This window comes from Protopterus annectens, chromosome 3.part0 (assembly GCF_019279795.1).
Source record: "Protopterus annectens isolate FY-2018-M chromosome 3.part0, PAN1.0, whole genome shotgun sequence".
Lineage (NCBI taxonomy): Eukaryota > Metazoa > Chordata > Ceratodontiformes > Protopteridae > Protopterus > Protopterus annectens.
In genome coordinates this window covers 125,514,844-125,542,523 of record NC_056731.1, presented here as the reverse complement: position 1 = coordinate 125,542,523, position 27,680 = coordinate 125,514,844, and the positions used below count along the sequence as shown (strand labels likewise).

General features: G+C 36.4%; 1 protein-coding gene across 1 annotated transcript in view; it reads left to right on the top strand.

The window, feature by feature from the left end:
- LOC122796782 (macrophage mannose receptor 1-like) overlaps positions 1-27,680 on the top strand; it is a 2,734,532-nt gene that overhangs the window by 1,664,534 nt on the left and 1,042,318 nt on the right. Inside the window, 1 exon segment of the mRNA XM_044065509.1 lies at positions 27,014-27,156. Coding sequence (XP_043921444.1) covers positions 27,014-27,156 — 143 coding nt within the window.

Genomic DNA, 27,680 nt, shown 5'->3' with positions numbered 1-27,680 from the left:
TTAGCTTGACAAGCCTTATCTGCAAAGCCATGGAGAGGATCATAATGGAACTCATAAATAAAGACATAGGGAACTTGCAGACTTTGGATCCAACCCAGTTTGGCTTTGTCAAAGGCAGATCATGCCTTTTAAACTTGGTTGACTTTTTCGAGACAGTCACCAAGGCCATTGATGAGGGAAAGGCAGTCCATACAGCCTACCTTGACCTGGCAAAGGCCTTCACACAATACCCCACTCAGGTATCATCAAAAACTCATCAGCTTGAATGTAAACCCATACATCACAAGATGGGTTGCAAACTGGCTAAGTGACAGAACCCACAGGGTCAGAGTTGCTGGAGCCATGTCAGACTCAAAGCCTGTCACAAGTGGTGTCCCACAGGGCTCAGTCCTGGGTCCACTCTTGTTCGGCATCTACTTTTCTGAAGTACAAGCAAACACAGGAGGGTTATGGCTGACAAAGTTTGCAGATGACTGCAAACTGGGCGCCATAGTCGAAAACACATCTGACACAGATATCCTTCAGAAGGGCCTCACAGAAATGGATAACTGGTGCCAGAGCCATGGCCTAAAGTTAAATGCCAAGAAATGCATAGTCATACCCTTCGGGAAAAACAAGGTTACCCCTAGCTACCATATAGGTGGCAATCCACTGAGCACAGAAGAAGTCATCAGGGATCTGGGGACCCAGGTTGACAGTAGCCTTCGCTTGACACTCATGTTGCTAAAGTAGTTAGGAAAACCTTCTACATTGCCCACCTGATCATGAAGGGATTCACATCTAGATCAAGGGAGGTCATCGCCCCCCCTGTACTCATCATTCATTAGACCTATGATTGAGTACAATGCCCCATTCAGAATGTATCTGACCAGACACCTGCAGCAGCTGGAAAGGCCCCAAAAGTTCCTCACCAAAAGGATAAAGGGTCTCAAAAATATGTCTTATGCTGCCCGACTGAAAGAACTCCAGCTCTATTCAGTCTCATACCGCTTGCTCAGAGGTGACCTGTGCCTGACATATAAGGCCATGTCAAACCCTGATTTGATGAATATGCTTCACCTCAAAAAATCTAGATCCCTCAGAACCACAAGGGCGGGAGACTTAAACCTTGACACGGTTATTAATAGAACATGCTGGAGGGACAGATTCATCACCCAGAGACTCCCTATGCTGTGGAACAAAATCCCGGCACATGTGAGGCAGAGCACCTCGCTGGCCTTGTTCAAGAGGAATCTTGACCAATGGATGGGGGATCGCAGATATACCCCAGGGATTACTTCAGTGTCACTGCTTGACAGAGGCACAGCAAAATAATAGGCATAGTTTTATTCAAACTAAAGGGGTGGCGAAAGCCAAATAACTATGGGCTAGGCTTATAAATGCCCTTGGGCAGATAGCCTAGTATGAACCTATGAACCTATGAACCTATAAGAAATGACCCAGTTGTTAAGGATTTCGGAGCTTATGTGGAGAGTGACCTAACATTTTACTAACGTGTCTATTGTTGCAAGAAAGTCCTTGTATATTGCACAGCTTATAAACAAAGGGATTGTGTGTAGATCTAGGCATGTCATTGACCCCCTTTACTCATTCCTTATTAGAATTTTTGGTGAATACACTGTCCCTTTTGGCATTCATCTGTCCAGATACATGTAACTACTGGAATGCCCACAGATATACCTTACTAAAAGGATACAAGGTGTAAACAACATGTCCTACATGGACCACTCAATGCTCTGTGATTATACTCTGTATCTTACAGACCTGTGTCTTGCATACAAGGCATCCTCTGACTCATTAGTGGTGGATTTACTGCATTTCAGCAAGTCAAATGGCAACAAAAATACTTGGTTTAGGGACCTAAACCTCTTCTGCAACATCAGCAGAATGGTTTCGAAGGACAGGTTTATTTCACAGAGGATACCGCTGGTATGTAACAGACTCCCATCCACATAAAACAAAGTTAATCCCTGTCCATGTCCATGCACAATTAGATCTAGGGATGGTAAACAAAAGATTTACCCCAGGACTGCCCCCTCTACTAGTAATGGACAGATACAGCTCCTGAATGCTTTATTCCATGCATGGGTCCCCTCAAATTAAATTATCAACCATGGGATAGATAAGGCCAATCTATAATCAAATGGGAAAGGTTATTTCAAGCACAAAAAGGGAACCTGGTTAGGCTTATAATAGCATGCAAGAGCAGATAGCCTAGTACTTACCTATGAACCTATAATAAGGCTTTACTGTGTCTAGGCAACTCAGATCCTGTTTCCCAGCTCAAAGTTTCCCTCTTATACATAACAGTTTTTTGATTGCATCTCTCTAATGTTTGTCTTACATAAACACACTAATGTTTGTCAGGCTGATCTTTTATACAGTTATGTCTTCTTATCTCCATTCAACCTATGTCACATTTCTCAAGACTTTTTGCTTTAGTGAAAACCCTCAAACAAAAAACTAAATACATTTTCATAACACTACCATCCTCTATTAATTTAGAACAAACACACAAAAGTATGTGAATTTTCAGCAAGTAAAGTTTAATCTTCCAGATAGGAATAACTTCCCCAAATCAACAGCTGCACCCACAGGTATAATCTAATCTAAAATTAAGTAGGAAAAAATATTTGGTTCCACCACAGCTGTAAAAATGTTAAAAACAAACTTTAATCTACAGTAAAAACAACAAAAACAGGAGCACAGTAAAATTCCCTGATAAGCGCCTTTGGCTTACTAGCCTTTATCAGATCATATGTCTTAGCTGTACTCACCCTGAATTTAAAGACAGAATAAACCAATCAATGTTCCAGACACATAGTCATAACCAATGAAAACTCATTAGTTTGCATGCAGCATATCTTCTGTCTTGCTGTGAGCCAATCATTATTGTATCTCAAGGTATCAAATGTCTGGTATCCTAGTGGCAGAACTATCCAACAGCAACAAAGTTAATGATTTGCATACAGCATAAATCCTGCTTCTTGTTATAGCCAATCATATTTATACCTTCAAATATCCAATCTACAATTTTCTTGTCCTGTAGCTATCTAATAGCACCGAAGGGACTGAATTCCTTTGGTTGCCAGAACATATTGTTATTCAGTTCATTCAGCAATATGCAATACTTCATAGAAGCAAATAGCACATACAATGCAGTTTTATAAGTGCAATAGCTTTGGTGCTCTTGCATATAAATTCCTATTATGTGTGCATTACACAGTATAGCAAATTAATGCATGTATCCATGCGGTTTTCAGAGTAACATACTCTATGCCTCCTGAAGTATTCTTAGCCATTTACTCCTTGTTCTATAGAAAATAATGCCTGGTCACAGATACAGCATAAAATAATGCACCACAAAGAGTGTTATCACTGCTACAGCATTCCTTGTTTTTATCAGTCTCTGCCTTGAATAATTAAACTGCAAATGATGTAATTATATTCACAGAACAACTTGACGAAGCATAAAAATAATTTGTAGCTCTTGTATCCCATTGTCATAATAATAAGGTTCCACCACAAAGGGTATTGTAGATAATCACTGCTGCAGCTTTCCTTGTTTTTATCAGTCTCTGCCTCAAATAATTAAACTGCAAATGATGCAAATATATTCGCAGAACAACTTGGCAAAGCATAGAATAAATCACAGCTCTTATATTCCATTGCCATAAATTATCCATTAATCTTCTTTTTTAGAAGCTACGCTCATTTTTCTTGCTTTCAGCATAGGTTTCAGTGGGTCAACACAATTGAGACCTGGTGGACGGTTGGCTACCAAATTGGTTATCCAGCTAGATTCAAGTAGTTCAGTTCTGTTTTTAATATCCCATTCTCATAAACTCATGGGAATTACTTCCACTGCTCTAAATTTAAAGCGGCGGGTGGGATTGCGGGCAACATGCGCTGCAAGAGCTTTTGTGAGATCCAATTTCTTAATATCTCTAAGATGATGCAGGATCCAATTTTTAAAAAGCTTATCTGTTTTGCCTCTGTAAAAAGCAGTACAATGTGTACAGCAAACAAGATAAATTAGATGTTGTGTATTGCAGCTTGCACATGTATTGAAACTGTAGATACGGTTCGTGCTCGGATGTATAAACGTATTGTCATTATCCAAGTGATTACATGCTTTACATCTGTGGCACCTATAAGTACCCTTTCTATTTGACATTTCTTGTTTAGCAGTGCCATCATTGTTACAAAGTAGTCTTTTTAGATTCTTTTTATTCTTGACGGTGAATCGAGGTGACTCTCCAACAATATCTTTAAGTTTTTCATCAGCAGTGAGTATGGGCCAAAACCTTCTGATAATGCTATATACTCTCTTGTTATCCATACTGTAAGTTAAATTGCAGGTAAGCTGATTTCTTCGAATCCTTGGTTTCACATTCTTCTTATGTAAATCTGGTTCTTGGTTGGAGAAATATGGTTGGCCTCTTCCATTCCGAATGTCATCTTGTTCATTCATCTTTACTAGGTTTTTTGCACCATAACCCCTTGCTTCTAGGTTAGATTGCAAATTCAGAAATTCTGAATCAAACTCTTAATCATTTGTGCAGAGCCTAGAGATCCTTAATGCTTAGTTTTCAAAAATATTATTAAAGACATGGCCAGAACGCATGCTTGATCGATGTAAATAATGGTTTCTCCAGGTTGATTTTCTATATATACTGGTACTCAGACTCAAGTCAGCATGAATGTTGATCTTCACATCCAAGAAATCAGTAGTCTCTCTTGAAGATTTAACTTTGAATTCCAAAAATCCCATACTATGATTGAGATATTCAGTGAATTCATCTATTTGGCTTTCATTACCCTCCCATAGGATAAAGATGTCATCCACAAAATGGCCATAATATTTCAGATGACTATACCATGGGTTAGAATGACTCATAACCTTCTCTTTTATCCATTGGGCCAATACCAAGTTCGAATAGCTGTTTGCACAGGGGGTGCCCATTGCAACCCCCCATGTCTGTAGAAAGAATTCCGAACTGTAAACAAAAACATTAGTTTCCAATACAAGTTCCAACAATAGGCATATGAGATCAGCACTGAACCCTGCTTGATGCAGGAAGGAGCGAATTGCCTCTACCCCATATTCATTGGGAATGACCATAAAAAGGCTGGTAATGTCCATGGTGACTAGCAAGATCTCATTACCTCCAATTCTGCCTTAGGTTTTGTTAAATAAATCCATCAGAAAAGATCCAGTGTCTTTTAATACTGCTTCAGCTTTAGGCAATTTTTTTTCAATTCATGTTCTATATATACAGACAAAGATTCAGTAATCCACCTTCTACCAGCAAAAATAGGACGCAAAGGTGGATTACGGTCATCTTTGTGCAGTTTCCGGAGACCACTGATACTGGGTATGGTGGGATATTCAGTTTCGAAGCAGTCTGCAAGTTCTTGAGTAAGACGTCTTTCCATCAGAAGTTCATACAGTTTATTACAAAACCTATTAATCATTGTCTCTACTTCCCTTCGGTTTAATTTTTGGTAGGTTTGCCCATCTTGTAGCATCTCATGCATTCTATTCCTATACCAGGTAGCATCCATCACTACCATACTTCCTCCTTTGTCCGCTGGTTTTATTAACAATATCAGTCATCTTCCTTAAACTATTCAGAGCTTCCTTTTCTTTTGAGGTTAAATTGAAGTATCCTCCTGTTTCTTTTTTCTCTTCTCTGGATTTAACTACTTCATCTTCACATAGCCAAGAAAATAACTCAACTGCAGGATGATTGATTGGATTAAAGTCACTTGGCTTTTTATAACAAAACCTTTATCCCATTGGTTTCAGATCCAAATATAGATTTTAAGGTCACATTCCTAGCAAACATCCTGATGTCTGTTACAAATTCACTAAGTTCAGAGGCTAGTGCAGGTATAAAACTGAGGCCTTTGTTCAGTAATGAAATTTCCTCTGAACTGAGTTCTATCTGAGAAATATTTACTACCAAACTTGATTTTTCATAGGTCACATCATTGATTTTTTTCCTTTTCCTCTCTTGACTCATTCCTTTTGCATTCCTTTGGGGCTGTTGTTTCACAAAAAATGGCAAGGGCCAATTGTAAGGGCAATGCATCGATCTTTCCTTTGGTCTAGTCCCTGATGCAGAGTCAAATATGGATTCAGACTGCACTTCTCTCATTACCTGCGATGCCGTGCTAGTATTAGCCTCCCTTATATTTATCTCTGTAATTGCAAAATTCCTTTCCTCTTGTCCAGAATCAAATTTATTACTTTGGCTAGCAGACTGTAGTATTTCCTCATTGGTACTGGATAGTAACTTCTCTTCTTCTTATCCCATTATAAGGTCTTTTGCCAAAATTTCTATTGCCTGTTCTTTTTTCTACATCATTCGTGGGCCATTCAAAGATGTGCCCTTGTTTGAAATCTTGGTAGTCACGTGCTAATTTCCTAGTTTTTTGCTTTTTAAGTTTGGTGTCATAGACCCAAGTTAAACTGTAACGTTTCCAGTTTAAAAATAGAGACCTCCCCTAGAGGCATATTTTCTAGCTCTGCTTGTTTATTCTTGATACTAATTGCAACTTTTTCTTCTGGTCTAAAATACTCAATTAACTGATTCATGTATTTGATGCTCATATCCAGATTAATAGCCTACCATTGTGCAAGTAAATTCGGATAGGTATTGCCATAAGTAGGAAGACGTTTCACTCTCATGCCTTTGGGGACAATTTTATGATGTATACAGGCCTCAAAGTGGAATCGCTGCCATTGGATAGTTCTGCCACTAGGATACCAGACATTTGATACCTTGAGATACAATAATGATTGTCTCACAGCAAAACACAGGAGATATGCTGTATGCAAACTAATGAGTTTCCATTGGTCATGACTATGTGTCTGGAACATTGATTGGTTTATTCTGTCTTTAAATTCAGGGTGAGCACAGCTAAGACATATGATCTGATGAAGGCTAGTAAGCCGAAAGCGCTTATTAGGGAATTTTACTGTGCTCCTGTTTTTGTTATTTTTACTGAAGATTAAAGTTTGTTTTTAACATTTTTACAGCTGTGGTGGAACTGAGGATTTTTTCCTACTACATTTCTACATTTATGCTCGGAGCCTTCAGCAATACAGCTACATTTTCTTCATCATAATCTAAAATTAAGGTTACCTCTGCTAAAGTGCATGCTACAGCCTGTGTTCCCACTTCTTGTTTTTATTCCTCTCCCAGATGTGAAAACAGCTTGTATGCTTTCAAAAAAGCTTTTAGCTCTAAGAAAAGTGCACTGGTACCTTTAAATAAACTAGAGTATCCAATATTCTATTTATCTGCATGCTCTGTCTTCTAACACTACTATTTTTGAAACAGCTGTTCTTGAGAACTCTCGTACTCAACCAGCATTTTCTTCATTTAAACCTCTGATTATGACCGTTTTTTTCAGTTCATCTGAATAGCTGGTTAAAGCTTCTTCTATTTTTCTAGCCTTTTGTTATTTGAGCCAGTATATTCCTTCAGTGCTTCATTTATTTTAATTACCTGTGTAGAGTTGATTTATTTTTACTTTAAATTACTGGAAGCCATCTCTTGAATGAATGTTGAAGCTTTAACTGCTTATTTGGTTAGCGACTGCAGAATCTTCTTGAGAGGTATATTTTTTCTTTTGGCTGCTCTTCCTCTGACTTTATATGAACAGATACCATCCATTTTTTCCTTCTGTCTGCTGCTTTCTCTCTGCAAAAAATATTTCAGAAAAAATATTTTTGCAATTACTTATTTCCTTTCATAGTACTGCGGTGGTGGTGCTGCGGTAGCGTTGTTGCCTCATAGCAAGACGTTGTCCCGTTCGATTCTCAGCTAGAGCGTCTTGTGTGTGGAGGCATACGTGAATGGGGCGTGCCTTCATTGAAGGTTGTGCGTCAGGGCTGGTAACCCAGTACATAAAAATCCACTACCAATCATTAGCGGACCGGAGTTCCGCTGTGGTGACCCCTAACCGGGAAAAGCCGAAAGACACAAACAAACTTATTTCCTTTCATACAGATATTTGTTACCTTACATTTTCTGCCTTACATCAACAGGAATGGGCTCATAACTCATAACTCTGCATTTCCTTCCTTTCTCATTTTTAGTACTCACTTTCACATCTGGATTCCCTGTTACATGACCTATACCTTCTGTTTCCATCCTCTCTGTTTCTGTGATAACACTTCCTGTAAGACTCTGTACAGACTTGTTTTGTATTGATTCCTTCTTCAGAGCATTTCACCATTTCATCTGCAATTTCTCTGCTGACATCTCTTACAGTATTGAAATTCGGTTACTCTGTCACTGGGAAAGCTTTTCTGCACAGACAGGGTCCCTTTCGTGTTCAATCTTAACAGGCTTCTGTGCTATTCCTTTTTTCCTGGTGTGATTTTTGGGCCACTGTACAAGTGTCACTGTCTTTCTTTCCCCCCTCTCCTTCCTATTCATATCTGAATTGGCATTTCAAGCTCTTGGTTTACCTCTGTCTTATTAGATTTGGTAGCCTGCAACACTGCAGCTGTGGAATCTCCTTCCTCCCACATTTTCTACAGTCCTTCATAATATGATATCATGAGTCAGGCCAGAGGTTACAGCTACAGGATATAACAGTTTACCTATAACCTTTAAAATTTCTACATATGTCAAGGAGTATTACTTTCCATCGCAACAAATTCAAATTACCTGCATATGTTGTTTGTTGCTAGTCTAATGCATAAATATCAGTAGTCCTTTCGCAAGGATGATCGTGCTGTAAGAGATTTGCACAAGTTGAATGTCTTTATTTTCTAAAAATACACTACACTACATTTAATTACCTTCATTATTGCATAGCAGTGAAATACTATTCATTTATTTTAGCTGTAGCTTAATGCCACTCTATAGGAAAAACTTCATTGTAGAGTACATATCCATTTTCTTAATTTTACTACTAGCATTTTCTTCAGTATTAGTGGAACTAAATTTAGCTATGTGACCTATCTTACTACATTTGAAACAAGTTAACTCTTTATTTACTCCTTTTGTTTCACAAAGGATGGCACATTTTTGCATTGTTAGATGCAAACAATTAAGTTTAAACAAAGTGTCCTTGGACCTTAATATGGGCGGCCACGGTGGTGCAGCAGTTAGCGTTGCCGCTTCACAGAAAAAGGTTCTCTGTTTCAATCCTCGGCTGGGGTGCCTTCTGTGCGGAGTCTGCATGTCCTCCCTGTGGTCGCGTGGGTTTCCTCCGGGTGCTTCAGTTTCCTCCCACATCCCAAAGACATGCTGTAGGTGGATTGGACACTAAATTGGCCCTAGGTGTGAGTGTGTGCATGTTTGTGCCTTCTGTGGAAGGTTGGGCACCAGGCTGGCAACTCGACACTGTAAAACTTCACTGCCAATCATGAGTGGACAGGTGATCCGCAGTGGTGACCCCTAACCGGGAAAAGCTGAAAGAAGAAGACGTCCTTGGACCTTAATACACTTTCTATGGCCTTTACTATATTGTTGGAATTCTTGTAATCACTTTCTAATATGCAATTTCTCATTTTAGTGGCAATTTTCTTTAAATGTCTCTGCTGCTAGAATATCTGTCATTTTCACTTATTTTAAGTACAACTTTAAGATATTATTCAAATCATAGATGCCCTTGCCAGTCTGTTAGTCTTAAAAGTCCACTTATATAATGTTATAATTTGTACTTCAGAAGTTACCCCAGCCCTAGTTAATAATTCTTTCTTATAGGTTCATAGATTAGTACTAGGCTAATTGCCCTTGTGGGCCATTTTCAGCCTAGCCAATTACCCCATGTGAGAATCAAACCCTGCACCTTATGTTTGTAAGGTAAACACCTTAACCATTATGCCAACCTCCCATTAAGCTTTCCATAGTCCCCTCCATGCCCATGTATGTTTTAATACTTCTGTTGATTGTGATGATAGGATCTTAACCAATAGTAATCTGTCACAGTTGTATTGACTGGTGTAGCATTCAAACCCGACCTGGAAGGATTCTTACTTATTCTCTGTACTCTGTTTTTATGACCAAAACATTCCTGGAGGTGACTCTTACATTAGCCAGTACAGCTATCTGTTTTTGCTTTACCCTACATTGAACATCTAATTGGGAAAATTGCTAATACAGCATTATGGATGGGAAGTAATTTTGTCATTGAAGCATGGATGAGTATGACATAATGTTCATCATATTGATCACTGTTGCAGTAGCCTTAGCAATATGGGTTATATCCTGCCAAGCATATAACAGCTGGCCAGCTTCCAAGCCTTCATCTCACCTTCCAGGCACACACACTGTCAGTCAGCTTAAGCTTAGCTGGCTAAATAGACAAATTTGGGCATTAAGCCCTTCAGAGCTTTTCTGCCGCCGAAGATAGCTCTCCTCTGAGCTTTCAGGAATTGACAGTTGACGTGTGCATTTTGTTTTCTGGGCATAGAAGTTCCCTTTGGGGAAAAACTCCCATTTAAAAAATGTTTTGTTTGATAATACTTTCCTGTTCTGGAAAGTTATTTTAAGGCTAGAAGTTTGTGTTTCATGGGTTCATAGGTGTGTACTAGGCTAATGGCCCTAGAGCCTATATAAGCCTAGCCCAAAAGACTCCCTGGCATCGTGCCACCTGACGTTAGTTCCCAGTGCCCCTGTCAAGTAAGTCCAGTGAGGTGATCCCCAGGGTGAATTTTCTATTTCCCATCCACTCGTCAAGATTTCGCTTGAAGAGGGCCAGTGAGGTACCCTGCTTGATGTGTAAGGGAAGTCTGTTCCAGAGCATGGGCAGTCTTTGGGTTAAGAACCTGTCCCTCCAGCATGTTATAGGTTAAAAAGTCATCACTACCAAGTCTTAAACCCAGGACCCTGTATACTACAACCACAGAAACGTACCTCTACAACATCTGAATGGACCACTACAAGTTAATATTGTATTTTAAATGTGAGTGTTATTCTTTCTGTCAGTTTAAAAGTTGTTTAAAGAATTTAGAAAACATTTTTTTCCTGTGGAGAATTGCATTTATTTTACTTTTGGAAACGGTAACGTTTTAAAGTTTTTACCTGCTTTTGCACTTATTTTCACTGGGAAAGAAGCATGACTTTTGGCATGACCATGAAACAAACTGTCAGTCCCATGGTCAGTCCTTTTTCTGGAGACAAAAAGAAAAATATTAAGCAAAGAGCCATTGCCACCACAGCAGGCTAGCAGTTTGCCTGATACAGATCGGTGACTCTACTGTGGCCATTATTTGTACTTCAGACCACTCATCTTTCACCCTGGATCCCTCTGGTGTAGCATCTACAGCCACTATGGACCAGGGGTTAGCCATGTCTTCTAAGGCTGTTGGGTTCCCCTCAGTAAGCAAATGAGAGCCACTTGTATTGGTCCAGGGAGATGGATCAGATCAGGCCTTCCTCTTTTGTGAGAATGTTGTGCCCATCCCTGGTGAAGCTGCTGCTAAAATTAATACAACTGTTGGCCCCATTTTTCTTGTCAAAAAGAAAAACATGTATCTACTCCTACTCAAATTTCTATGGGCAGGGATAATTTACTGAGTCTGGCTCAGGGTTGAATCTAGGCTACTGATCCTATTTATAAACTAGTTTCAGGTAAAAGAAAGAGGAATACCTTTTCTTGAAGAGATTCATGATTCTACATCTGGTCAGAAGATGAAGGGACAGATACAGAGGTTGATCCCCAAGTTTCTGATTCAGACTCAGAAGAGAACTCAGTTTCTTATTCTCACTATGGGGTATTCTCTTTCTCTGAGAGTATTTCCAGAATGTGCCAGTGATTTTAGTGGGAGAACATTGAGGTTTCTCAGTCTCTCAGAAGATATAATGAGCTGTTCCAAAAGGAATTTCCCGAACCTTCATCTATTCCTCCAGTTATGTCAGCTTTGGAGGATGTGTGCATTACTGCCTGCAGTTTTCTTAATAGTCAGCCAGCTGCCCCTAAAAATGCAGATAGGATATAAAAAGTTTCTCAATATTTTAAGTCTTTATACACTCTTCTCAAATTTGACCAGCAGGTATAGCTTTAATCAGTCCTACTGGGTTTGAATGATCATTGTTTAGCTATTCCCTCCCTCCACCACCTTGTTTTTTGGTGTGTTTTTTATACCAGGGTGATCACATTTGTTTGTTTTTTTTTTTTTTGTTATTCCTAGCATTGCCCTTTCATGACTCTGCTTCTCTTTCTCTGCTGGCAGTAAAGCACTGAAAGGTTTTGCACCCAAACTTGTCATTTAGTTAGCTCAGCTCAAGTTACTTGACAGTTTGGTTGTGTAGAAGATACTTTGAAGCTTTGGAAGCGGGTTGGCTATTATATCCTTGGATGGATATATCCCATGTAGCTAAGGCTACTGCAGTATGAAGAACATCATTAGACTTTTTTGCTAATAAGGTGAATAGAATTCCTTAATGAGGGATTATTGATTAGTCTCAACTACATCCAGTTTCTTTTCTTATAGCATTTCATGTATTTAATCTGCTCCAGATGAATATGGATGTTTAATATTCATGTGAGCTTCACAGTTTTCATCCAGCATTAAACAAAATATCACTGATTGCTTTCCTGTATTAGTGACGTTCCAAGTACATTGTTTGGCCCAAGTAAATAACTGCTTTTAACACTCAGGTATGATTAAGTCTATTCATTACAATGAATAAAAAAACAGCTGTGTCACAGAAAGAGGAGGGGTGAATGTGGCACCTGCCATGTTTATCAACTTGTAGGAAAGGCTGAAATTTTAACATGATCACAGACACTTATTAGACCAATTGCAAACTATGTTACTGACAAGCATCTGTTATTTTTAAGGGTTTTTCTTTAAGGAATAGCAAAGGTTTGTCAGTTACACTGTTTATAAGCTTCCTAATAAGTGGCTGTAATTGGATTCTCTTAATGGAAGTTTGTAAATTGTGATTTTTTAAAGGGTCCATTGAGGGCATCACATGGGTGGGTTGCCAGTGACACCAGATTGCCTTGTTGTAACTCTAGAAGTATCTAGAATGGCTCTGATACACTAACCTGAGTGATATAAGAGTGAAACGATATAGCAACAGGAGCAAGTGTTGATCCTAAAGACACTAGTCAAGAAACGGAGGAATGCTGTTGGGAGACATGGTGCAGGTAAGTGTCACCTTCTTGTGCATGTCTTTTGTTTCATTCCTTTCAGTTAAAGTAATTTGTTAGGCTGGCTTCTCTTAGTTTATCAGGAAGAAGAGATAAGTCTTCATAAGTTCATAGGTAGTTACTCAGCTTACAGTCCAGGAGACCATAAAGGAGCATAGCCCAAATTCCCAGTTGCCCCAAAGCAATGTCTGATTAAGTGAATTCCTCAAGATGACACAATAGATGAATGAAAGCTGATAAAATTAAACCATGTACCCCTGGAACTACAGCTCACAGCCTTAACCTTCTCCCCTAACTGCCTGACTTCTCTGGCAAAACTTTTTGATCAGTCAATTGAAGGGATTTGGACCACCAGACTACACTAAGTTGAGAATTTTCTGGATTTTTTTTATTCCTGGTTTGTTAAAGGATTTAATAGTCAGTCAGGGGGACATGTTTTGATCACGATTTTCTTTAACATTATCTAGAAGCGTTGAAGCCTTTAGTGCAGCTGTTCATCCTCCAAACACATATATACACAAACACAGTTGTAAAAATATCTATTAGTATCTAGTTATTAGCATGATGGTAATCACTAGCCAGCTGTTAGCAAGGCTATAGTTATCCATTAATTAAATGGTTTACCCATGGGGTGAAGCTCGAGAGAGTACATTTCCTGAGCAGTTGATAAACCTGACTGCATTGTCATACAGGCAGTGAATATTACTATTGTACATAATACTTATTTAAAGATGTATATTTCATTTCTCACCTTTCTAAACAAGTTCATTGTATAATATAACTTGATCTTGCAAACGTCCTCTTGCATTTGAAAGATTTAGCAGAGAGATGTATGGCCAATATACTGCATTTGCATTTGTGGAGGCACACATTTAAACATGTAAAGTCTATCAGCTAGTTTTGCTTTGTGTCACTCATAGTATAACTCTAAACAAGCATTCACTGTTTAATGATGCTTTCTACTTCTCTGACAACCATGAAGAATATTTGCAAGTCCAGGATTGGAGGTACTGTTTAGTGTTGTAAAGTTATTTTAAACCAATTGCCTAAGTCTTTAAGGCAACAAGTTCAAATTAATTTAGCAGTCTTCTGAAAGGGTTTTAATGCAATGGTAACTATAATCTACTACTACTCAACCAACCAAATAGTCCAATCTTAGGTCTATTTTCAGAAGTGGTGTATTATGTTTCTGTTACTGAGGCATGTTGCAGTACTGTTATTTTAATTTTATCTACATTTGTACCAAGCAATAGAGAGACGTAAGACACAAAAACTAGTACTTCAATTACAGATGCAATACCTCAGAAATCTATATCTTAACTCATTTATAGCTAGTGATAGTGGAAAGTCACACTTCTAATTCAAAAGATTTCCTGTCTAGATAGTTTTATCTTTAGGTACTTTTTATAAAAAAATATTATCAATCATGCCATCAAATAAACATTTATATCCTGATAACAATAATAGTTAAAAAGGGGGGGCAGCAGACTTGTTTATAACACAGTCTTTTTTCTAAGTTGTTGTACTAATTATCAGTTCACCTTAGTTTATGTTAATCACTAAATAAAACAAAAATTTTAGTGAAATTTTACAAAAATGTATTGTCTTTAATTTTATTGATCTAAGTGGAAAAACCAGAAACCACATGCATTCACATAGCAGGAATATATTTGCAGAATATTTATGAGTTGCCCATACTGCTCCAAATGTTCAGTATAACATGCAAAATAGCAGAATCACACTTCCTTCCAACTACCAACAGTTGCCCCTATGATTCCTCATATTGCATCTAAAAATATTATACTTGACTGTTCAAGTCTGAGTTATAACCTAGCCTGGTTAAGAATTATACAATTCAAGAAGAAGAAAAATCCTGACAGCCATCTGTTTTCTTCAGTATACCTCCCATCTCTTCTGATTTTTTTATTTATTTTTTTTTTATTTATTATTTGTTTACATGGAAGGTCCGACTTGAAATGAAGCCAATTTTCAGTGGAAGCCTGGGAATAAATGCTCCAGATGCATGTCTGATAAAACCTGTTGCTATTATAGTGGAAAAATATCATTCACTGTTTTAGGCAACACATCTAGCTCCTCATTCACAGATGTTACATGTTTCAAAACAGCCTAGTAGCATGCCTTTCATCTCTATTACAACCCACTCTGTCTTTGCTACTCCTACCATTTGCAAGTATTACTTCAAGTTGTACTAAACACATTAAGCATACCATCTTAAAATTAGCTTGACACCCTGTTCTACTTCTAGTAAGCTTTCCATTGTATACCTAAAGAAATATGAAAAATAATAAAAATGATAGACATTATGAATGAAAAACTCTTCATTTAATGACAGATAGTCTTACATCCTGAATGTTTTAAATTAACCACTCCAGAGTACCCTTCAGGATTTAAACCAATAAAATGTTCTAATCTAGCTCCAAGCTTTAAACTCTATCAAAGGAATCAATTGTAACATAATCCCATATTAACATTGCCCTTAGTTAAGTAAATATCATTTTTATAAAGACGATTTATAAATGCATTCAAGTAAATATCATTTCTAACCCCCAACAAATGCATCCTAGAAACTGTGAAAGTTGGCATACTTCAGTAGTAGTACACCCTATTAAACATCAACTGCACAGGCTATCTCAAACCTTGATAAAATCATATTAAAGGTGTACATCACCTAAGTTACCCTAACCCCTCACACAATGTACACCTTACCTCAACCTTACCACCCAGAAATGGTATCTCCTAAATATATACTCTATCCTCTTATAGGTGCCTTAGAAATGTTTACATGGAGAAGCAGTATTATGCAAAACTAAATATATTTTCCATAAAAGCTGTAAATGTAAATCTTGAAGCATGGAAAATATATAATATGCACAGTATATAAATGAATGCATATAGTACTGAGAACGTCTGCTTTCAGTGAGAATGAACTGTTAGTTTTGCCTCTTTAATGTGTACGCATTTATAGTGCTTTCTTTTTTTTTCAATAATTTTTATTTTTATTTTTACATTAATAAATATCACAAATAAAAACTATCTTACAACATGACCGTATATATATATATATATATATATATATATATATATATATATATATATATATATATATATATATTATACATTGATGTCAAATACCACAGGATATAGGTCGTACAACATATCTATTTACACTATGTACATAGATGCTTTCACTGTTAGTTCCATAGTTATATAGACTGTATATACAGTCGTAATATCCAAGTTATTATTTAATATCTGAACTTGTATGTGTTCTTTGGTTCCATTATAGTGTATTTCTAAGTTGCTGTGTGATGAATTATGCTAATATGATATTAAAGGTTTGTTCCCAAATTTCTCTGGATTTCATGTTTTTGTTTCTTTTATCTATTACTATTTCATGAGCTAAAAGGTGTTGCATAGCTACTTGTTTAAAACACTCCCAAGAGATATTTATTGTATCTAGCCATTTAAAAGCTATATACAGTTTCATTAGTAAGAAAATTGTTAAAAGTGTATTTGCTTGTTTTCTTGGTATGTTGGGTGGGAGAATGTGTAATAGAGTGAATTCCCAAGTTAATGTTGATGTTTGATATCCCGTTTTTTGTAATTGTACCTTGAGAGAGTTCCAGAGTTTATAGACACATTTACAGCTCCAAAATACATGGATTAAGTCAGCTATCTGGTCCTTACAGTGTGGGCAGAAAGGTGATTTTGATGTATTAAATTTGTGTAGGACTGCAGGTGTAAAATAAGCATTATTATTGATCATGAGCTGAGTGTATGCTAACTTTTTGAGGGGTATAATCTTCAGTGTTAGATTGATTGCCTGGCTTATTTGCTGATCATCTATGGATGGTTTAATTTTTCTCCAGTAGTTAAAGAAGAAGAGGTCTTTCTGGTATTTGATTTAATTTATCATTTTATATGAATTAGTAATAGTTTTCTTTGTTGTGATAATAGTTTTCCAAAACCTGCTACAAGTTTCTATGCCACTATTGGTCATAGTAACATTTTGGAGGTAACTGGAACACAGTTCTTTGATTTGTCTTAGGATTATTATGTGTGATTTAGGGGGGGTTTAAGTTGGTCCTCATTTCTTGTATTGAACAGTAAAGGTAGGGATAAATATCTTGGATTGTTTTATCTTTCAGTCTGGGAAAAGGGACTAAGTCCAGCATCTTATTGTTTATTTTTAAATTTGGGTTTTTATGAAGGGGTTGCAGTATTGTCATGGCTTGTCTAAGGTTCAAGAATTGAAAGAGTTTTTGCGCTAATTTGATAGAATGTTTTAAAGCCTCTATAATGTTATAAGTTTGTATTTCTTTCTGCTTCAGGAATGGAAGTGCTTTGGAATTGAAACCTAGAGCTTTAATATATCTATAACAGATTGTCACACAAAGAGGAGACCAATTTTCCATTGACGGGTTTTGTTCAGCTATTCTTAATATTCTGTTAGTGTTAATGATCTAGTAGTACATTTTTTAAATATGGTAGATTTAGTCCTCCTTTGCTTTTGGGGAGTGTTAATTTTGGATAGGAGATTCTGTTTTTTTTTTTGGATTCCCATATAAATTTTGCTAGAAAGGTATGAATTTGTTTGAAGAATTTAATATGTATTGTTGTCTGTGATGTCATGAATATATTAGTCTAGGTAAAATGTTCATTTTGATTATTGATACTTTGGCGAAGAATGGTAGTTTTAGGTTGTTCCATCTTTTACAGTCTTGCATTATATTTTGCCATTTAAGGTTTATATTGTGTTGGTAGAAGTCTTTGTTATTCTGGAAAAAGGTGATTCCCAGATATTTAGTTTCTTCTTTTATTTTTATTGTGTTTAACAATGGTATTAGTGAGATGAGTTTGGGTGTTTTTAGGGGGAAAATATTAGTTTTATTGAGGTTTAGTTTGTAGCTAGACATAGTCGAGAAATGTTCAATTGCAGCTATTATTTTGTTTATATCTGAATTTGGTGTAGTGCAGTATATGTTCAAATCATCCGCAAATGCAGGGAGGTATATTTTGAAGTTGTGTGTTGATGGAGGTTTGTGGTATGTGTTTTGTTTAATGTATAGAAAGAGTGGTTCTAGGTATAGGTTAAACAGGAAGGATGATAATGGGCATCCTTATCTTGTTCCATTTTTTATTAGGAACTATTTGACCATGTTTTATTTATATATAGAGATGTGTATGGGTTGCTATAAAGAGTTTCGATGATCTGAATGATGTTATTGGGTATATTAAAGTAGGGTTGTGTTTGGAGTAAGAATTCTGGGTTAACCCTATCAAATGCCTTGTGGGCATCCACTACCATTGTGTAGATGTTGATTTTGTATCGGTTAGCATAGGATATTAGTGCATCTAATGTTAATGTATTGTCACTAGTCTGTCTATGTGGTGTAAAACCAGATTGTTCTGGGGAGATGATTTTCTCTATCAGATTTTTCATTCTGTTTGCAAGTATAGAGGTAAATATTTTAGTATCTATATTTAAGAGGGAGATGGATCTGTAGCTGTTGGGGTTTTTGGGGTCTGTGTGTTCTTTTAATATAAAGATAGTTTTAGAGGCATTAAAGTGGATATCATTTATTTTATAGTTTATTATGTAATTCAGTCTATAGTATAGTAGTTTGGCTATCAAGGGGGAAAATGCTTTGTAAAATTCTGATGTGAGTCCATCTGGATCCGGAGCCTTATGTGATTTTAAGTGTTTGATTGTTGTAATAATTTCACTGATGGATATCGGTTCAGTTAGTTTTTTTTGTTGGTCTAAATTGAGTTTAGGGAATTTCAGTTTTTGAAGGAAAAGAGTTCTATCTTCCTTTGAGGTTTGTAGTATTTGTGCTCCATATATTTGAGAGTATATTTGTTCAAATGTTTTAATAATGTCTTCAGTTTTTGTGTAGTTTTTGTCTCTGTAGTTTATTTCTGATATATTGGAAGCATTATTGTGTTGGGAGATAATTCTGGCCAGAGCTCTAGATGGTATTTGAGCTTCTTCTCCGTAAGTGGCTAACATTCTAGCTTCATAAAAAGATAGGTTCCTGGTTTCTAACATATATAGATCCCTTTGCAGTTTTAAAAGTTCTGCTTCTGTTTGGTTCTTAGGGTTATTTATTAGTTCTTTTTCAAGATGCTCTATTTTCCCTTTCCGTATATGCTCCTCTTTCAGTTGTATTTTTTCATAGTATGCTGCTTTTTTGATAAACAGTCCTCTAATTTGTGCTTTGGTTGCAGCCCATTATATGTCAGTTGGTACTTGGAAGTTAGTGATATTTGTAATAGCTATTTTTAGTATTGCTTCTGTTTCTTTCATTACATCCATTTTGGAAAGTAAATTAGGGTTTAATGACCAATTATGACCCCTTTTCTCTAAATGTACCTTTTTGTCCCAGTTAATGTTCAGTGTGATTTTGGAGTGAGCTGAAAAGAACCTGGTATGTATAGTTATTGTTGGGTCCATGTTAATGAATATGTCAGAGATTAAGAAGAAGTCTATCCTTGACCACATTTTGTGGCATTGCGAATAGAATGTGAATTTCCCTGTTTTATCTGCACTGTTCCCATATTTAAAAGGATCATATAGTTTGAAATCTTGAGTTCATTAAGGGCTAATGTAGCTTGTTTATTATGTGATTTGGTCAGATTAGATTTCTCCTTTTCTGGGTTTTGATATGTGTTCCATTCATCTCCAATCACTAGGTAGTGATCTTTAAATTGGTTTAAGGTTGGGTATAATGACATAAAAAAGTGTTGTTGGTTATTACAGGGTGCGTAAACATTAAGTACCATTATAGGTTTTGGTATTGTAGGACTACTAAATGTTACGTAACACCATCTTTCCTCCTTGTCAGCTTTGGTTTTAAGTATTTTTTCCTTAAATTGGTTTTTAATTATTATGGCCACCACAGCACTGTTTGTTTTCCCCTCTGAAGCTATAATTTGACTTATCCATTTCTTTCTGCTAATTTCTGCCCATTGCTCTGCCGTCAAGTGTGTTTCTTGTATTAGTATGAGGTTGGCTGTGGTTTTTAATGTAAAGTGTAAGAATAGTTTTCTTTTCTTCTTGTTTTGGAGCCCTTTAACATTCCATGATTCTATTTCCCACATTTATTTATTAGGTGTATTTCTTAGATATGCCATGTATATTAGTTTTGTTTTATCTTTGTATGTGTTACTGTGTGATGGTTTAGGAAAGCATCTATTTATCCCCATCCCTACTCTGTGCCTAACCACTATATCCCTGGACCAGGAATAATCATGGGGGGGAGGATGAAGGTTCATTATATGGTTTACCTTTACGTCTAATCTTGGAATGTGTTTTCTTTTTAGATATAGATTTAACACATAGTACCCCCCTGTGTTACTATAAACAATGCGGACAAAGCTGAACAAATTAGTTCCCTCAACAAACACTGCTACTTAATATCCCTAGCCTCTTCCAACATATTATTTATACAATTATGGTATTGCATTTAAGGTACAGCATGTATTTTTTTTGTCTTGTGACTAATTCTTTCTAATAGTATTTTTAAAACAGCATATTAATATACATTCCTTAGTAAATTATAGCAATATATGTGCCATAGTAATATTGTTAAACAATCAATCTTGTCATTTTTACATTTTTCTTTCATTTGACTTCTTTTTCCTCCCCTTTATTTATTCAGATTTCGGCCTTCTTTGGTGCCTGTAATGTTTTCCCACATCAATCTGTGTGGGTTATAAAATATATACTTGGCACCTATTTATCAGAGGTAGGAAGTATAGAGAGACAGAAAAAAAAACAGCTTAGCCAAACAGTCCTTCTGCTATAGTTAACATATTAAGGCTATATTTACATTACCCCAAGATTGTTAGGTTATTTTACTATTTTCCTGAGATTACTTCTCTCCAGGATCTTTTAACACATTTCTAGTATTTACATAAAGCATTTAACAATTTTTTTTTATTTTTTTTCCCAATATTAATCTATGAGCTAGCCTGTTTCTGACAGTTTATTTCTTGCCTATTATTTAATGCTGGATTTTCATTCACCTACACAGTACTGGGTGTCCTGTTTTAGTGAATGGTTCAATTCAACAGTACCTTATTTCTTCAAGGTTTTGCTTGCAGGTTGGTTGACATCTATGGTGCAACTTTCTTCTTTTAGCTGGTGCAGATCAATTTTCATTTTTCAGGCAGTAAAATCTTTTGGAGCTTGCTGAAATCCATTTTGTCTGACTGTTCTTAATGGAGCCCTCAAAATCATAGGGGGACTGAATTTGCAGACCAGTGTCCCAGAAGGAGGCTCCTTCCTATATTCGCGCATCGGAAACGGCAGATGATTTTTGGTTCCTACCCAGGCTGTACTTCCTTTTCCTGTGTTCCTCATTGCTCACATCATGGATTTAAGGGCCTAGACAGCAAGGGGAAGCTTTTAGAGTTGGATCCCAGCTAAAGTGCTCGTGAATGGGGTCGTTTTTTTGCCGAAGGGTCCTTTATCATTTTTTGTGGATTTATTTCACTTCTGAAGGTAGAATTTGCTTGAAAATGGCCAGAAATATTTCTTTTGCCTCTTTGGGGTTAGTGACCATGTATTTAACCTCTTTGATGTAGAAGATTAACTGATTTGGATATTTCATCTGGAATTTGATTTTTTTTTCTATTAGGAACCTGCAGTATGGAGATATTAGTTGTCTCGCTTGTCTTATTTGTATTGGTAGGTCTTGAGCAAAGGAGATTTTATTATTATTCCAGGTGAGTGTGTCTTTTTTCTTTGCTGCCAGTATGATTTTATTTACATCTTGGTAGTTTAATATTTTAATATAGACAGGTCTTGGTTTCAGTGGTGTTTGCATTTCCCTCAGGGCTCTGTGGGCTCTCTTTATTGTTATTTGCTGCATTTCTTCAGGTTCCTCTAGCAGGGAATTTATTATTTGCTTGAATGTTGGTATTAGATTGTTATGAAGTACAGTTTCAGGTATTCCTCTGATGATGATATTGTTCCTTCGAGATCTTGCTTCCAGGTCTGTTATTTTTGCTTGTAAGTTTTGTATTTCTTTGTCATGGGCATCAGTTCTTTGAGAAATAGAGTCTATTTTTATTTCATTTTCTATTATTTTGGTCTCAGATTTTTCCATTCTGGATATTATTTGGCTGAATGAGTCACCAAATGTTTGAAATTGTAATGATAAGTCCTTTATTGCTTGCTGGATAGGTAATAAGGCAGATTGTATGTCTTCCAGATTAGCTGGCTGGTCTGTCTTGGATTTATTTGCAGTTTTAGAGTTGTCAGTTTGTTTAGTTGTCTTTTGTCATTTTGAAGGTGTGTCTTTCTCAGGTGAGGCTAGTACTGAGAAGTTGGTCTTAGTTACTGTTGTTTCCATATTATTTTCCTCTTTTGACATCTTGCTGTATAGTGTTTTACCAATCTTGCAGTCAGATGCAGGGCCTTAGTAGCCATGGCTTAAGCTGTTATTCAGAAATTCTAGTTAATCCTGCTGTTTCTGAGCTGAATCTATCACTTTTTCTTCCTCTTTTGTTTGCTGGATGATATTAGCAGTAAATATCTACAGTTATTTCTGTATTATTAATGCTGCGTTGCCTTCTGGGTTTGTTTTAATCCAGGGTATATCAGAGACCTAGGTGATAGCAGTGCTCACAGAACAGCAGCCATTTTGAACCCCATGCATTTGCAGTGCTTTCTGCTCAAACAATGGATGACCTTATTTGGAAACTATCTAGTTGAACTCTACCTCTCTCCCAGAGTTAGAAACTGTGGAAACAGGAAAAGTATTGTACAAATGTAAACCAAACAGAAACCACAGACCATGAGAGCTTAAAAGCAGAGAAAGCAGCAGTCAGTGTCTACCTTGCTTCAGAAGGAGGTACAGTGGACTGCAACTCCAGAATTTATAACATGGGAGACTGCATAACTGTTGTTTGGACTTTACAAGCCAGAGATATATAAACAATCAGGTGTAACCTTATCAACTGGAATTGCTAGGTCCAGGCAGTTAATTAAGATTTTTACTATATGCTATTTGTCTGCTTAAACACATTTACTTAGCAATTTCTTTATGTAATTTTGTAACTTTGCATAGTTTATTTTGCAAAGTTTGTTACTTAATTTTATAAAAAGATTTATCAGTCAGTTTTAAATTTGTATGTTTATCAGCATAAGGGCACAGCAAGGTTACTGCAGAAACTATTGGTACTGTACCAATATAAAGATTCACTTACTTTAATTGTGAATGATATCTGTGTTCTTAGAGTGCAAGAGTAGTCTAGGTAGTAGAAGCATTACAGTAAAGGGGGATGCCAGTACTGGAAAAAATATCATTAATCCAACCTGAAAAAAAATACAGTGTGTGTGTGTTTGTGTTTGGGCACAAAGTAATCTTGGAAAAGTTTAAATTTCTGTTGCAAAATTGCCCTGGAAGTCAATGGGTTCTTTATGAAGTATGTGAAATCCTGTGGCCCCATTAATTATAACTCTGATCTCCAGATGTACAATGTAAACCTGATATGGTTATGAAATGCATTAGTTTTTTCCTAAGGCAGTAGTGCACATTTACCTTCTGTCTCTATGGGCAGATGATCTTTATACATTATTTGATGCCATGTCATGTAGATTTAAACCCAGTGCCATCACATATTAATTGGCAACAGCATTGCAGATAGTGAGGACATAGTCCCAGTGCATCACAATTGATGCACAGTTGACATACATGCAAAAGCACACAAATGTCATATTCATTATCAAGTGTATAAACAGATGTGAAAAATAGTTTCAACACTAATGTAATAGGAGTCATAAACAATCAACATACTTTAACTGCAATACAATGTATTAGAATTTGGTTTCACAAAATATGAACATTTCTAAAACCACAGAAAAATTAATACTTTAACATTCTGACAAGTCTAATATGCAAAGCTATAATTATCATGGAAATGATCAACAAGGACATTGGTATCCTACAGACACTGAACCCATCCCAGTTTGGCTTTATGAAGGGAAGACCTTGTCTACTTAACCTGGTAGACTTCTTTGAGGGGATCAGCAAGGCAATAGCTGAGGCAAAGACACCTACCTTGACCTGGCTAAGGCATTCGATACAATCACCATGCAGTATTTGTTGACAAACTCACTAAATTTGGCATAAATCTGTAGATAACTCATTGAATTGACAGTTGTCTCATAGACAGGACCGAAGAAGTCAGGACTGGTGACACCATCAACACAAAGAGACTGGTCACCAGAAGAGTATATCGGGGATCTACGATTGGCCAACTCCTATTTGGCATTTACTTCTCGGTAGTCAAGGCTAATGACTGGGCCCTCTGGCTTACCAAGTTCACAGATGACTGTAAATTGGGAGCTATCCCATTCTGCAAGAGGGCCTAACACAGACAAATGACTGGTGCCAAAATCATGCTTTAAATATTAGCACAAAGAAGCAAATTATAGTGTCCCTTGGGGAAAAAACCTCCACACAAGCCAATTACTCCATTGAGAAAACACTCCTAAGAATTGATCTGGTAATTAGGGATCTGGGAACATATGTATACAGTAATCTGGCTTCCAACCAACATGTAAGCAATATAGCAAGAATGTTATTCTATGTTGCCTAATTTACAAGGAAGGGTATGGCATCCAGGTCCAAAGACAGTATTGTACGACTTTACTCAGTCCTTATCAGACCCATCGTTGAGTACAATTTCCTTTTTGGCATGTACCTGACCAGACATTTGCAACAGTTGGAATGTATGCAGAGTTTCCTCAACAGGAGAATCCAGGGTTATTAACACACTGTCTTAAATAGATCGCTTTAATGTCCTATCTCTGTACTCAGTCTCCTACAAGTTTTCAGAAACTGAAAATTGATATGTTTAAGACTATATGATTAATCATAATGAGCAAGAACTAAACAATCAGTCATATAATCCAAGAATTTCATCTCATATGATTGGCATTTAATTCTTTCAATAATTGTAAACTAGTGGCCTTCTCAGGGTCAAATAGTAAACCGATATGATTTTGCAATTTATTCAACAGTTCCTTGGGTAGCCTTTTTGAAACAATAAGGAAGACAAAGTATTTTCTATCAGATTACATGCATGAGTGTGATTTTAATTGAAGTGCATATTGATAGAAAAGCTGTTCTGCAATAGAGGTTTTAATAACCTACATGGGATGTTTACTTTTGTTAATACTGACTTGGTTTGGGCAATTAATTTCCATGAGAAATCTACAGTAAGGGACTCCAGAAAATGAATGCTTTTTGGTCTGCATTTATTGTATTGATCTCATATTTAATAAAAGTCATTTGCATAAGCTATCTTTCACAGTTATGAACTTATGGTTTGATGATCAAATTGCGACATTGTATACTTTCACATACATTCTGGGAGTGACTGCATTGGTTGGATGATTATACTATGTTCAAATTACCAAGATGAAGAATTACAAAATATCCATCACAACAGCAGTTCTGTTTTAAACCCCACTGATTTTGGAATTCAAAAAAGTATAACAGTGTAATAGGAAAAGGTTGCACTCAGCAGAGTAGGTCTGGACCCAAGTGCAGAGCTCCCACTCCACTGTCTGTTTAGCCAGCAATGAATTAATATCGAATATCAATACTAAGTAAGAAACTACAAAAGCTGAATCCTTCTTGACAAAATACAGGCATCTTACAGCAAACAGCCCATATACTGCATCCAGCTGTAATGCCTGTTTTGGCATAGATTTACATGAAAGATTTTATTTAGTAGACCATTTGTACTCAAACTGTTTAAGTACAGGTTTAGAATAAAGTTTTCAAATTGTGTTACTGAGTGGATAGCCTACTATTCTGGGTCATTCCGGTGTGTGTGTGTGTGTGTGTGTGTGTGTGTGTGTGTGTGTGTGTGTGTGTGTGTGTGTGTGTGCGTGTGTGCGTGTGGTACTTATGAGTGCAGGCACATTATTCAGAGAATGAATCTTATGAAGTTCAGTAGCATCTGGCCAAGGTATAGTAGGGCACTTTGCTTCATAGTAATCATATACATATATATATATATATATATATATATATATATATATATATATATATATATGGATCTATGTCAAAATATTGAATTACCATAATGTCGAGTTGCAAAATGGAGAGATGGAAACAGTGAAAGTTTACATTCATGAATGTCCAGATCTTCATAAGTTTTTTGCCGCAAAAGGAGTCAGTTGGCCAGTGTGGTGAACTTTGCCCTTTTCTTCACTGTAGTGCGACCTCGGATTTAGTATATTTATTTAGGGGGGGTGCTACCCCTCACATGGGGTGTAGGAGTGAAATTTAAATTTATATGAAAGGAGGCGGTTGAGTTGTATGGACCATTGTCATTGGTTGTGATTGTATATTTAAATGATATGTATGAGTCAACATTTTTGAACATCTGATGAAACAGTTTTCAACTGCGAAAGCACTCGAGTTTTGCATCTGAATAAAGTTTTTATACCGCCCCATTGCTTGATTCACTTTTATGTTTTTTTTTACTAAATCCATAACATGATTCTCCCGGATGCATCAGAAATGTGATATTTTCCATTATCCTAGTCACATATATGTTGTGTCACAAATGGTATCCTTAGTGAAGTAAATCCCAGACCCTCTCTGTCGTTAGCTTGTAAGTCATCATATATGTCTAAATATAACAGTCAAATCCTTTTGAATCAAAAATAAAGATTTTATGGCAGCCACCTTTAAAATGCATATATATAATACAGAAAACATGGAAAGCCATGTTTGTAACATTTCATAGTATCTGTTACATGTTTCTGTTATTACTTAACTGTTAAGTATACTTCAGAAATATGCATAAAATCGTCTTACATTTTTTCAAGGTTTTTGGGATGATCTGAACTGTGGTATTTCTGCTAATTTTGTGTGTGAGAGACACAGCAATTACAGCATTACAATGACAGCACCCACCACTCCACCAGTGAAAGGAGGCTGCCCTAATGATTGGCTTCAGTTTGACAATAAGGTAAATATTTCATTCCTTTATATGTTGTCAACTACATTATTTGGAGAACATGAAAACTGTACTGAAATAATAAATGCATCAGAAGTGTGATTGTCATCACTCAAGCAGGATTCTTTGTTAGTGCATTTTTTTATCTGGGCTTATATCCTCAGGATTATGACTGTCTCCCTAGATAGAATAAACCTATTTTGTTTAATCTATCACTGACCAATGAGAGAGAAAAACCCATGCTGCTTTTTTTTTTTTTTTTTTAACTTTTTAGTTTAACTTTTCTTATTACAGATGTTGTATAATATAATGTAGATAAATTCTTCACTGAATATGTAACAAATGTACTCTGTCTCTGGCCTGTACCAGTTCTCCAGTCTTAAACTTAGTCGTCATAATATGGACAAAGTTTATACTGTATTAAACAGAAAACTGTAGGGATTAAGGAGAGACACAGCATTTGCTTGTCATATTACTTCCACATGGAGACAGTCTTATAGTTCAAAAATAAAAACAAAAGAATTTTCAGAAGAGCA